Source organism: Lottia gigantea, assembly GCF_000327385.1.
Source record: "Lottia gigantea unplaced genomic scaffold LOTGIsca_69, whole genome shotgun sequence".
In the NCBI taxonomy this organism is placed as follows: Eukaryota; Metazoa; Mollusca; class Gastropoda; family Lottiidae; genus Lottia; species Lottia gigantea.
Genome location: NW_008710347.1, coordinates 1,290,989 through 1,305,942, shown reverse-complemented (window position 1 = coordinate 1,305,942; position 14,954 = coordinate 1,290,989). Strand labels below are relative to the sequence as shown.

At 30.1% G+C, this 14,954-nt stretch overlaps 1 protein-coding gene across 1 annotated transcript; it reads right to left on the bottom strand.

Annotated features, from left to right (window-relative positions):
- Positions 1 to 1,787: 1,787 nt before the first annotated feature.
- Positions 1,788 to 12,853, bottom strand: LOTGIDRAFT_195792 (hypothetical protein). Its single transcript, XM_009065328.1, has 8 exons — positions 12,542 to 12,853; positions 9,615 to 9,725; positions 7,623 to 7,664; positions 6,253 to 6,319; positions 3,700 to 3,752; positions 3,234 to 3,356; positions 2,721 to 2,797; positions 1,788 to 2,129 (listed from the first exon to the last, which is right to left on the bottom strand). Exons 1-8 carry the CDS (start codon positions 12,707 to 12,709, stop codon positions 2,027 to 2,029), a joined length of 744 nt encoding a protein of 247 aa, XP_009063576.1. The 5' UTR covers positions 12,710 to 12,853; the 3' UTR covers positions 1,788 to 2,026.
- Between the last annotated feature and the right edge of the window lie 2,101 nt (positions 12,854 to 14,954).

The window sequence follows — 14,954 nt, the reverse complement described above, 5'->3', positions numbered from 1 at the left end:
AGCCATTTGATTGGATTGTACATCAAATACAGCCAATCACAGACCTCGACAGAATATTTTTTTTTTCTGACGAGGACTCTAACTGTATTCGCTAATGTACAATCCATCCAAATCGCTGCATTTAAAGTTCCAAGTCAAGACGTTAATGTCAATAATACCATATTAAAATCAATGGTTTATACAACAGTCATATCCTCATCAGCGGCAGTGTGCACCAATTTACAGCTTAAATTTTGTTCTATTTATATCATAGTTGTAATGAAGAGTTGAAAATGAAGCTTTAGGTGTAGGAATTTTGACAATCACACTGTCACACATTTATAACTAAATCAAATTCATAAAGATTACTCTCTCTTTACTAAAAAAAATATAAAGAAAAATTGACTTCATAAATTAACAAGAACCCATATAGCAATAAATGGATTATGTCAAAATTCCTGCTTTTGGGAAGCTGGAACACACTTCCCCTTTAAATTATTTCTGGAATTACAGGAACCAGACATTGGACAGGAGATTGTAATCGAGGAAACTTTAAGGGCCAATGTAGTAACATACAAATGCTAGAAAGTCTGTTGAATCCACATAATAAATATAAATTTTGAGCAACAAAAATTCTCACAAATCAGAATAAATCGGTAACCCTGGATTAAAATATTCATATAATCAAGTATTGAAATAATCTTGGGGAAAAATTTAACAATTGTACATAAAGAATAGCTTGGATAAATAAAGGTGGTACTACAATTGAAAATTATTAAAAATAGTATGCAGTAAAGAATGAAAAAATATACTTTAAGTCAGCTGTTAACAAATGCACAATGGGAGAAAGTTACAGCAGCTAAACATAGTACAGAATATAAGATTTGTGACTCGCTGGCATCATAATTCGCAATCTTTCAACAGGACTAAAAACTGGGGTCCAAATACCAATCAGATTTCCACAAAATAAGGAAATGTTGATAAAGCTTGTACTATAGTTTGGAATGTGAGCCATTTAGTGTCTACCTTTGGATTTTTGGAATGCCGTCTTTTGAAATACATGTTATTTGAGGGAATGAAACAAGTTTGGAAACTAATTAGGAAAGCTTGAGCAAATCAAAACATCAATAACTGAAAAGATGTAAATAATAAATAAGTAAACATTATATTATGAGAAAATAAAAGAAATGAAGACAGTGTTCCATATAACATGGACGGAAAATATACAATAATAATAATAGATGGAATATAAGATAATAACAGATAAATATATATATATATATTAAGTATAATCATAATTTTGTATATATTTTGTATATAATACAAGAACAACCATTTATACAATAGGCATGGCATCAAGTACTGATGAAAAAAAAGTTATGATGCATAAAAACAATATTCTTTCAAATGCAATGGAATTCAGCCTTGTTATATGTAGTTTTACATATAGATCAGATCAGCATATATAATTAAATTTTTAGTAATCCATATGAACCACTCCAATAATACCTAAAGGCAGAGAGTCAAATTGTAAATATGTGTGCCCCATAACGGTTTGAATGACCCACTATTTGCAACAATTTTATGACATTTAATGCATATCATCAGAATAAATTACCTCATTGAGCACTTCTGATGATTTTTATGCAATTACTGTAATAAAAACCTGACTCTCTCTTTTGTCATTTTCATCAACTGCTATTTAAAAATTTAACCTCAATATCTGTTATTCCATTTCTCTGCAAAGTCACTTTTTTATGACAAAATTCTTGACTAACACATTGGTTATTTCTGTATAACATAAGATTAAATTTAAATTAATTAAGTAAATTATATAAGCAATGTTATAATTATAACCAGGTTATTTTTTGAGTGGTATTTAGTAATTGGAGAATAAATAACTGGACACAATTATATTAATATATCATCCTTAAAACTTAAAAAATTTAAGTAATTATTATCCATATAATTGTGTTTAGTTATAAATAGGTTATTATAAGATGGAAGATTTAGTCATATATTGAATGTAAAGAACCCTGAGCAAATGTTAGCTGCTGCAACACTGACTAGTTGTCTTCTCTTGATCTACATATTCAGCAACATTAAATTGTGGTTCATCTGGTTTTCTTGTTTTCTTCATTTTTAAATCTCTGAAAAATTAAGAATATAACATATAACTGTGTCAAGGGAAAGCTGGTTCTTACAGAGCACTAATCCTGATGCCACAAAGAGTGTCACACATCAACTGTGTCTGTCAACTCAGTATCTCTTTCAGTAATCTTCAGAGAAGCCAGCATTATTTATTTGGTATATTTCACCATTAGCAATAATTCTGTTGGTGGACTGTCCCCTGCATATCATTAAATCTACTAGCTTTAAGCTCTTGAGTTCATATCCAAAATCCTTTTAGAATTTGGGCTCCCATTGTGATAAGACTTTATCCCTTTTTTGGAAAATCAACATAGCTATTTACATTGTTTAATTGGGATATTTATTTCAAAACCAAAATTTTGTTAGCATTTCTGTCATCCCATCATTTACTCATGGCTTTACCAGATAGAAACATCTTTACTTCAGGGGAGGTAATCTTCTTCTGCCTGTCATCCAACTCACAGTATAAATACTTGAGTAGTTGTCAAACTCATGAAAAGCAACCTGCTCCTTTACCCAGCCACAAAGAATGGACAAAAATTAATCAACCATGCACTGTTTCATTACACCACTGTAATATTAAAACTAACCTTGCAACTGCCATGAAAGCTAATTCAACATTCATACCAGTTTTAGCACTAGTTTCCATAAAGGCCACACCATATTCCTGAAAATTAATTTCAATTTAAATGCAAATCTGGATATTTTATTGTATATTTTTTCTGCAGGTTGCTTCATTTGGTCGTAGTAAACTGCATAATAAACACAAGGTGAAACCATCCAGGCTTTCATTTCAACCAGATTGCATATACCATCTTGTAATTTTTGAAATTATCTGTCAAGGGAACATTATTAATCAGCCTATACGGTATTAGTCTTACTCTATAGATCATTTCTCATAAGCTCATCTTAAGGTAAATTTTATGAATTCATACATGGTTATTAGATTGTAACTTGTTTGCCTACTAGAAAACTACATGAACCAAACAAATACTAATGAAAACATTGCATTATACACTTGATGTCTTCATTATCTAAACTGTTTATATTCATAGCAATAAGTATAAATATTAATGTGTTAGGTCAGGGAATATAAATCATACCTTTGCTAATTTCTCACCATCTTCTCGACGTAACTGTCGTTCTCCAGCTACATCACATTTATTACCTAATAACATTATAACTACATCTTCTTGAGCATATTCATTAATTTCAGCTAACCAAGCCTACAATATATATCATTATATTAACATCTGATCTATGCATACTAAAATCAAATACTAGTGAAAAACATGCCTCGGACATATCAAACATTTGGCAATTAAAAAAAAAATATTCCATAAAACCTTTAAATTTAGTAGTTTGGTAGGTCCTTCTTAGATATTGCATTTGACTCACAAAGAAGTTCCGAAAAAAAGCTTACATTAGCATCAATAATGAATACTGGACAAAAAAAAGAGCAAATGCCAAAAATTGACAAATTTCAACTGCATTGATGATAAATCACCCACAAGAACATTTTGTAATCTTTTTGCAAAATGAATAATATATAAGTTTATGTTAACTTACCCTAATATTATCAAAACTGTTTTTATTGGTTACATCATACAGTAATAACAAGGCTAAAATAAAACACAATACATTTATTATTTCAAAAATTTAAATATGGCTTTAGTTTTTATGGCTGAAAATTACTGCAAAACAACTATTTCATAACAAATATTAATTACTATTTCAAATCTTTTGCGAAATTCATTCATCTGTAAAGAAAGGAATAAGATTGGAGGTAATTTTAAGATCTCAGATTATTTTTAAACCTTTGCTAATAAATCATATACACATATTGTTTTGTAAAAGTAGAAGAATGCATTGATTTACTTGGTAATTTTTAAAATACATGTCATGAATAAAAAAGAGAAGATTGATTTATTTTGAAGTTTGTGCATTCTCCCCCCTTTAAGTGAACAGAGAATAATTTCTGTTAGGTTGTAATATGTTTATGTATACAGTTAATAGGTTAAATCTAGAAAGGTGAGCATGGAATTTGGGAAAGAATTGTATATTTGATTATCACAAGGGTTTTATGGTTAATATCAAGAAAACTATGAAAATTGTATACATTCAGTTGAAAAGTAAGATTATTATAAATACAACTGAAAATTATTCAATTATTTAGAAGGATTTGTGTTAATTTCAAATATCTTTGAAAAATCTATAATATGTAGACATTTGAAAAGATTTTAGCAGATAACTCAACTTTTTATATACAAATGCACACAAATTTCAAATCTAATGATGTTTATGCTCAAGGACATAAATTAATAAGTATATTTCATATTAAGAGATTTAAAAAGATTAAAATGGGCAAGATTAGTCATAAATTATTTTATAGGCATATTTTCACTGTTCATGGGCAAAAGCAGGTGCTTTTCAAGTACAGTGCCACATCAACAAGCCTTTTCTCTGAACATTTTAAAGGGATTGTTCAATGGTCTTCTAAAAATTTGTGTGTGTATCAGGGATACCAATAGCATCAATTTGCATTCCAATTTTCAATCAGAGTCATGTTGTTCCTGCAATTCCACTATAACTAGGTGTTTGATGATGTCACTAATCGCAAAATATGCTTTATCTCATAAGGACTTCGCACTTAGTGACGTCATAAAACATAGTTTTAATTGCAGGAACCACAGACATCTGATCTAAAATTGGAATGGTGCAAATTGATGCTATTAGTGTCCCCAATACACATGAAATTTTTAGAAAACCTCTTTACAATCACATATATGAATTTCATTAGTTTCTTTAGTAATTAGAAAAATTCCTTCAAGAAAAATTAAGCGACTTTAGAGATTACAATACTTATTTGTTATTTGTTTAAATGGGTGTACACAAAACACATAATGACACAAATCCTTCCCTATAGTAATTATAGAGAATAATCAATCACTACAATCATAAAACATGCTTATCAACTATAATCAGCCAAAATTAGAAAATAGATGAATCAGAATAAAAAATCATCATTTGCACATAATATAATCATTAACCTATATTCTATAAATGATTGATTTTTTCATTACATTATACACTAAAGAAAATTACTATTTGACAAACTGATAAAAATGGCTTCTCATATGCAGAGTTATTCTGGTGCTTATTTTTTAACAAAAAGCTTTTTTTGTAAATTTATTTCATGGCCTGAATTCTAGTTTTTTTCCGAGGGATTTTGCTGACTGAAATATGTTTTATAGAAAGAGAAAGGGTAATGTCTCCATTGTTTAATATCTTAATAATTTAGGTAAGATTGTGCATGATATTTTGGAGCTTCATATAAACATCGTGTTGCCTATCTCAAAAACACAAGTTTAAGACAATAGTGCTGAGGATAAAAGTATTAATTTATATAAGTGCTGGTAAGAAGATTTCAAGGATAATTATTGATATTGACAAGCTTAATTCTAGTAATTCTACATGCTTTCAACCTTTTGCTTTTTGAATCATAGAAATTTTAAATTCATGATATAAGATAATGTAGCATCACAAAAAATTGTATAATCAATGATTTAGTAGACAGTTTAATCAAAATAAGACCAAACTTGGGTTGTGTTTTTATTAGCTTTGATTTTTAATATAGCCACTTCAGTTAGGGTCTAAAGACAGCCTTCTTGAACCTCCAATGCTAGGATTCTGTGCTGCAAATATAGGTGCATTCACAGTTTAATGCTTCTCAGAATAATAAATTTGATTGTAAAAAGCAGAGTCTTCAGTTAGTCCCTAACTGAAGTCGCTATATTAAAACAAAACAAATAAAAAAACAGAAAGAAAGTTTGGTTTAATTAGACTGTCTTAGAAAGAGAAATAAAAAGGATAAATTTAGAATTTTGGTCAGTTGTATCAGGCATTAACTGCTATAAAATGTAGAATTAGGCTTGAAATAGTCAATGAGAAAAATATCAAAAGCTTAAGACAAATTCATCAATACAGATCTACTACACCTAAAATATTTAAAATGTTACTGCCACCACAAAATTGATTAAAAAGCACAAAAGCAGGAATTACAATGTTAAAAAGTTAAAATTTGTAATGAGCATAAATGACACATAGTTATATATATAGTACCATGGGCGTCTCTGTAGTAAGCATGGGTTATGCTACGGAATCGTTCTTGTCCAGCAGTATCCCAAATCTGAAAGTACAAGTTTGCATCCTATATTCTCTACCTCTACAATAATTCCACCTCCACCTGTTTATCTACATGAAGACAAACAGAACATAATCACATTTCAATCATTTATATTCAACTGAACACATAGACGTGAAGTGTTCGAGTCAGTAGAAAAGTTTGAAATGTGATTATTTATCTAATGGTGCCCTCACACTATAGCGATAACCAGTGGTCACTCACAACTCAGTGACATGGGAGTTTCATTCAAAAATTATGACTGCTATTCTTATTCGCAACCATACAAAACTGGTGATTGCTATAGTGTGAAGGCTCCTTTACGTTTCTGATTTTAAACCCAACATACCGTTGGCATCACGATAGTATGCTCTAGTGATACTGCGAAATCGTTCTTGCCCGGCTGTGTCCCAAATCTGAAAAATAGCACAATTTCCTAAAGATTTGCTCAAGTTCAAATCTCTGGGATTTCTACAAATAATTTGAGGTCTACTTTAGTAACAGTACCAATAAGTCTCATAGAAACAGTGTCTTGAATTATAAACTATCATTGATATCAATCCACCATCTCTCATTAGAGTAACACTTGAAAATCACAAGAACTTCTTTCAAACCTCTCAAGTTAATTACCTTAGATTCTTGAGCCAACTATCTCAGACCCTTGATTTACAAATAAATTCACTTTTTCTACATATAAAACCAAAATTGATACACTGTGCAAATTTAAGGCACTAGTTGATAAAATTTATAATGCAATATTCTGATGCAAAATAGTAACGCACAATAATTTTGTTGGCTTCTCTTGTTCAATACTTTTGTTCCTATTTTCTATATATTCCTATATTTTCCTCATTACTTGTAATCATCTCCATATTCAAAACTAGATGTGGACATCAATATTTTATTTAAAAAAATCAGAAAATTTAACTTCCCAATAGATTTTTAATCTTTGGACCTTAGTTAGCTCAAAGTAGTAGACCTAACAGGGAAAAAAAGAAGCTAAAATAGGAATAGGCTCTATTGGAAATAAGCTCAAATAGGAAAACACCCATGAGAATTCATAAAACTAGATAAGACTTTATGGCATCACAATCAAAGGAGATTATTGGTCAACAGGAATGGTTTTCACATCAACAAGATTATTCTACCAGCAGATAATATATTATAGATATAAAATAATATAAAACTCTATTCTATAAAGCCTAATCTAACTGACTTACTCATATAATATCAATGTTGTTTTTAAATCTGTAATCAATAAATATAAAAAAGAAATAGTGTATTGATTAAGTATTTGTATTCCTTTTACCTGTAATTTTACTTTAGATCCATCTACTTCCACTACTTTATTCTGAAAACAACAATTTAAAAAAATAAGCTCAGTCATTCTTAGTGATTAGGCTTGATTCAATCATTAAGAAGTGAATAATATCATAATGAAATTGATAAGAAATTCAAAGAGATAGAAATTAACAGCATGAATATTTGGACTTTCAATATCAGTAAATTAGGCTAGAGAAAACATATCATGTGGCCTCATCTGAGAGGTTTTACTTATAAAGAATTTGGCATTTAGGTTTAATTTCACATACAAATAGTGGTCAATTTGTTGATAGTTAACATTTAAAGGGATTGTAAAGAGGTTTTCCTAAACTTTTAATGTCTATCTGGGACACTGATAGCATTGATTTGCACCATTCCACTTTTCAGTCAGACGTTAAGTCATTTTGGCAAAAGCTGTTAATATTATATAAGACCCTATGCCATAGAAATGTCAAAAAAAGCTTAATTTTAGTGGAATTTCAAGAACCACAGACATCTGATTGAAAATTGGAATGGAATGGTGTAAATCGATTCACATAAAGCGTTTACAAAACCTCTTTACTATCCCTTTAATGGAACTCAGTCGATTTTTCATACAGCCATGTGACACAAGCTTATTTCCTTTCAGTCCACAGTGACCCTAGAACTAATTTCCTTATATCACAAATAACTGGGATTAATAATAAGGAATGACCACAGACAACTCTAATGTGTCTGTGACCAATCAGAAAAGGTCAAATCAAGTAGCGTTTTAAAACCGCACGTCTGTCATAAAAGAGTTAATACAGAATTAAGCATTGGTCTATATTATATGTTTGCAAGGATTTCAGTTTATCTATTGAGCAGCGTTAGTTTTGTTCAATAGATATACATTTATTTGATAATTCAATGTTTGTTACAATAGCATTATTGGTGTGTAAACGCAATTGATCACATGACAAACTAAATAAATAATTAAATCATTTATGTATGTGTGTGGCGTGATCAATTGCGTTTACACACCAATAATGCTATTGAGAGCAACCTAAATGCTTTCTATATTCAGATATTTATTTCAATACAAACATTATCATTTTATACGAGCTGTTACTTTTTTTTCTTCACAAATCTCAGATTGAGTCATTGTGTTGCTTTGAGATGTATTCATACGCCATAATGTCAATTGAAAACCTACGATTTATTGAAAAATAGACGCCACTTTAACTGGTTTATAGATTTTTAGAAGGGAGGGATATCAGAATAGTGAAAATGACCAAATATGGCATATAACAAGTGGTCACCCACGATATATATTTATCTGTCAAATGGACTATAAACAAGGTATAAGACAGACAGTTATTATGATTAATACTAACAATGACAACAAACAGGATTCCCTTCTATGCTCTATAATACAGTTATAATAGAATTAATGATGATAAAGATGACATGAAAAGTTCATAACAGAATGAACTTATTAACTAGAATTTAAATGCTAAGAACTTAAGCATTAAATAAAGTAGCAGTAAATTTTGAATGCAAGAGTTTTAAGAACTTGGTTTCAAAGAAAGACAACTGCTGATTTGTGGGATTTTTGTTTCCTTTCATGGAGTGCAGTTTGGTTACAACATATTGCTTTGTTCCTAGAAAGGTATATTAAATTAAACAAGCTCAACTCAATTAGACCTGTGTTAAATAAATAAAAAAATAAGAGTATAAAATCATTACAAACATCAACATATAAGGATAAATATAATATAGATTATATCAGAACTCAATTATACAAGTATAGTAAGCTTTATAGTCTATTACAACATATAAAATAATATACAAAAATAAATTAATTAATGAACCAGTTAAATGCCATATAAAAAGGTCAAATATAATTCATCAATGAATTTATCACATAGACTAATTCAATATAACATACTTACTATTAGAATCAATTTTACTGTCTAACAATTTAACAGTATATTAAACTGAATTTTGTTAATCTTACCCTAAAATCAATGCCCACAGTTGAGATAAAACTGCCTGATAGAAACGTTCCATCTTTAAATCTGACCAGTAAACATGTTTTACCAACACCACTGTCACCAATTAACATAACCTGAAATAAAAATTAAATATATTTTTACAGGAATACTTTTAGAGAATGAACAGAAATTTAAATCCTGAGGTCATAACTCTACAACTGAATATCTCCATTCATTATTCCAGTTAACTCAGCTGTAAAATGGGTATGGATTATCCAGGAAAGACAAATGTCAAGAGGTTTGGTTTCTACCAGCTGGTCCTTAATTGTGAACCTTAGTTGTTATCCTTGTAAATTATAGAGTTTTTAAAAAATTGTTCCCATAAATTCATAAAACAAAGTAATTATTGAAAGAACTTAACCAATTTTAAGCATTTTTATTTAAGCAAGTTTTATAGATAATTTCAAGGGTATATCAGCTTATGGAAAGATACTATTGTATAGTTTTGACACCAGGTAACTCCACTGATGAATATAATATACTCTTATTGCCCAAGTCTGAGAATTTAAATTTTACGTCCATTCTTATTCTAAGAGGTGAAATTCCTTACAGTGAACATCATAATATAATGCGTAAATTTTGAAATTCGTATTTCTTGTTAAATTGAACGCTGAAGTTTCATTGTCAACGATTATTTTCAAAAATCTTGAGACAACGCTCACTTTTAAACACTGTTTGAAACTAATAGTACAATAAGTCCAAAATCTGCATAACAAATTTGTAGAATTATGTTATTTTAGTCTATAATAGTCAATTTAACCTTAATAATGTTATTCAATCAATCAAATTTTTTCATGAATAATGCAAGACCAAATAAAGCAATGTTTATGAGTTGGTCCCAGGTGCATAATGAATGACATGACATTGAGAAACTATTAAACCTCTTCTGAAGAATATTGAGAAAGACTTGTGAACTCTTATTATTATGGAGGAATTTTAGATATAGACAGATTTATGAATCTATGTTAAAACATTTCTAGTAGTGATATTTATATGATTTGTGTTTCAAGCTGCTTTCTCACAGAATAAGCTTACATGTATTTCTACAAAAATGAAATATGGTTCCTCATGGTAGAACAGTCTGCAATCATTTGATAACTTTTTCACAAGCTCATTACTTTGATATTATGCAGTGTAGCAGACAAGATTTTGTCTAAAGCAATGAATCATAAATGCCCATTACCATTTTCAAGGTAACATTGGCCACGCTGAATATTTGTGAAGTTCTGATATGAAACGAAAACTATACAGAAATGAGTATCAAGAATAGTTCTTCATTTAGAACATATTCTTTATCACCTCACTTTGAAACATTTTTTTACACCTGCGAGTTTAAGCGTTAAATAGACCAAAATTACCCCATTGTATCTTAAATCCTTAATTTTTAATCTGAGTATTTTTCTAAAAGTCAGACTGAAAATGATACAAGCTAATGTAATCTAACAACATAAGCTTATTATTCAAAATGATCTTAATCCGAAGTATCTAGACTTTCCATACCCTAAAATATCATCTGTCAACAATTTTCATTTTTCTGCATCTTAGGTCCTCTAAGCCTCATATCAAAATAAAAATTGCTGTAACATTGTCTCAGAATATATGACAAAAAATGATTAATATTGGTTTATCTCGATACTGTACCTGGTATTTAAAACTTAAAATATTGGAACAAGAAATTGTTAAGTAAGAGAGTTACATCATAATAAAGACGACACAGCATTAAATGTCGCCTACATATTATAGCTCTACTTTTTACACTCAATATTTAATGTGTCGTTGACATTCAATATTCTGTCTTTAACATAAAAAGCAATGTTATAAGATCTTTTAATTTCCAACAGAACACCTCCAGAGGTTTTATAATTACATTTTCTTTTATCAAACCTAGTGGCTCAAGAAAACAAAGTTTGAAAAATAATCCAGTCAAAATCTACTTAAAATATTATCAAAAGCTTATCTTTTATTGTAAAGTTGGAAGTGAAAAGTATAAGCTCACAGTCATCTACTTATATTTAAAATCTGAAGTACAGATATATGCATTTTTTATAAATAAGAGATGACAGTTGAATTTCATCAACATGACCTTTTTTTGCTTTTCTGCAAATCAGACGTCAGACTTTCATTCTGAAGAATTCTTTAATTATTTTAGTGCAGCACCTTTAACAGCTCCTAGGAATTCAGACTAGTTCAATATGAACTGAAACTTAGCAATTAACAACATACCCTTGCAGACACTTTACAATGGTTATCTTTTGTCACTGCTATTATCTAAAGCTAATGTCTTCAATCAGACCCTAGCATTTTTAGAATACCAGTACTATTCCTATCGAGTATGATAGCTATCAAAACTATTACATTAATATTAGGTGTATGACAATTCAAGTTTGATTTTCAAGATGATCAGGATTTGCAAAATTTGGTCCATAAGTGAGGCCTTTTTTTAGTAAAAAGCACAATAAGCTTCATCAATAAATTCATTATAACAGCTTGCACAAAAAAAAAGCTTTTATAAATGATTCATTATTACATCAGTGGTAAGCTTTCACATTACCAATGCCAATGAATAATTTAAATATTGAGATATTCACTTAATAGTTATAATTTCCAATGGACCAAAAACAGCAACCAGTATGACCTACAGATCAATAACATCTTTCACTGCATGCTTTAATTCCTTTGTAGCCTACTTACTTTTAACTGATATCAATTCTTGATAAATTTCAAACCAAACTCTACACAAAATAAGCTTATTGTTACAAATCATAACATCTTTCTAATCAGGTGTAAACAACCATGTCAATCTAATCACTTGAATCACAAAGAATTGAGATGATTGAATTTATCCATGGGATACAGTAGTTATTAATAGTAGAAGTAGAACAGGACGTACCTTACAAGATAAATCATAAAGTTCAGATGAACACTGCCTAGATGCCTGTCTATGAAGATGGCTGTTACCTTGAAATGATGAGTGCCCATTCATTCCCCCACCAGCTTGCCCCCCACCATTTTGACGAAAATCTGTTCCATTTGCATTTAAAGTTTTGTCCTTTCCCATGTTTTATATTGATGCCAGGCACAATGACATAAGGCACTGCGTGTTGTAGTAGATTATATCAACGGTCAAACATGAAACAATTACATTTCCCCCGTTTTACACGAGATTTTACCATGCCATTCGGTTCAAAGCTTCTGTTTGTTGACAAAAAACGATTTTCTACAATCTGTCAGTGTCGAGTTCCGGTTGTTGTCTTCAATGGATTTACCTCCCTTGACTATCTTTCCTTTTGTATTTTGTATGGTGGGGTATTTTTGTCACAAAGAAGATTAGTTGCCTAACAAGAAGAGAGGTCAATCCGAAAAAAATGTAACGCTTCAAAGACAAAATCCAAAATGAGACATGATGAAAAACGTGCTCACCAATAACAGACCTATTCTACTCCTAACATAGACTATTTTAAAGAAAGCTAGGTGTATTCAAAGATAAACGCTGATAGATAGCCTTCGCCGTAAGATAGTCTACTTTATATTTCTAACTGTCCCTCCCTGAAACGACTGTGCGATAAAACCGCAGACTGCGGATGGGCCTATTCTCAGAGTTTCTCAAACTAGGCCTTGGTTTACTAGCTGTAGTTTGATGTTGAAAAATCAAACTAGATGAGTATAGAAATTATCCCATCAAGTCAGATAAGGTTCGTCAAGAAGTACATTGAATGTACTGGAATCTACGGATATTTTAAAGTCAAGGTAGGCCTACGATTAGGCCTAGCCTAAATAGTCTTGTTGAAATGATTTTTTTTTATTTTAGAAATCACGCCTAGGCCTACTTAAGATAATTGTTTGATTTGTTGTGTTCCGTGAACTGTAAAATTTACATAAAGATATACCTAAGCAATACACTTTGGTGCAAAAATTTTGAGTGACACTAGCGCAACATTGAACTCCCTTTAAATAATTTTTAATGGGCTACAAAATTTCCTGTCAAAATAACATTTCATATATAGGTTACAACATTGTTCAAATAATATTTAATAGGTTACAACAATGATCCGTTCAAATAATATTTAATAGGTTACAACAATGATCCGTTTAAATAATATTTAATGGACTGAAATTGTTCCGTTATAAATAACATTTAACAGTTTAAAACATTGTCTGTTAAAATAATATTCATTGGGTTACATGGGTTACAAAATTATTCCGTTAAAATAGTATTTAATGGGTTACAAAATTGTTTCGTTCCAATATTATTTAACAGGTTACAACATTGTTCCGTATGTGTAGTCGGTTGCGTGGGTTACAAAATTGTTCGATTAAAATAATATAGATTACAAACTTAAAACCGGTTTATTTCATTACCATTACCATTACCTGAAATTCTATACCATTACTATCCATATTGTCTCTCTTTATTACACTTAAACGTTGAAATCTCACTTCTGACTTGTCAACAGACGATCATTATTGGTCGAATATTCTCATCATATTTTTTTTATCGCGACCTGATCATGTATTATTCATCTTAATATCTTATATAGTTCAGTGTATATTTTGGATTGGATTGACAAGACTTCAATTTCTAAATGGTGTAATATGAAACGTATTGCCTTTGACTGAACTTCTTAAAGCTCATTTACAAATTAGTTATCTTTAAGAAAAATATCAAAGAAGATAAGAAGATTATATCTAGGTGTTCATAACTCATCAATAGTGATTTTTGCCAAATATAATAAAATAAGGCAACGTTTGGCGATCTCTAAAATCCTTGAACAGCAGCTATGGTCCGTTTAATCTAAAAATAGCTGGAACCATTGAATATCATCTTACAATATGAATATTTAATTAGTATTATTATGTTTTTTTAGATGTTATTGGCGAGATCTAACTGAAATCTTCAACATTGATACCAAATTTTTCAAAATTTTAATTTGATTAGTAACGTTTTATATACGTTTTATTCAAAGGGAAACAATTCTCTGCAATTTTATTTGACCACTGAGGCTAGTTATGAAATGCTTTTAAATCAAATTCTAGTCGTTAATGATAATTGGTGACATATCGTTTTTTGCTGCGGAAGACAGCAGTCCATAATCTATAATAAGTCTTCGGGAGTACTGTAATTCGAAACATTGCACGGAGGTACAATGAGTACCTCTCAATTTAAGGTAATATCCCTACGACTACTTTAAAATCTTCCCTTGATGAACCCACTGCCGTCTGAAATAATCCCATGGCCCCGGTCTTCTCCATGTTCGATCCCCGTCCAAACGTTTCGTACCCAAGTCAAACATAATCTCAACCTT

Coding starts and splice junctions, on each gene's coding strand:
- LOTGIDRAFT_195792 (XM_009065328.1), bottom strand. CDS start 12,709: ATGGGAAAGGACAAAACTTTAAATGCAAATGGAACAGATTTTCGTCAA. Junction 3,753..6,252: donor TTACTACAGAGACGCCCATG/GTACTATATATA, acceptor GTTTTATTTTAG/CCTTGTTATTACTGTATGAT. Junction 2,798..3,233: donor ATGGTGAGAAATTAGCAAAG/GTATGATTTATA, acceptor ATTAATTTTCAG/GAATATGGTGTGGCCTTTAT.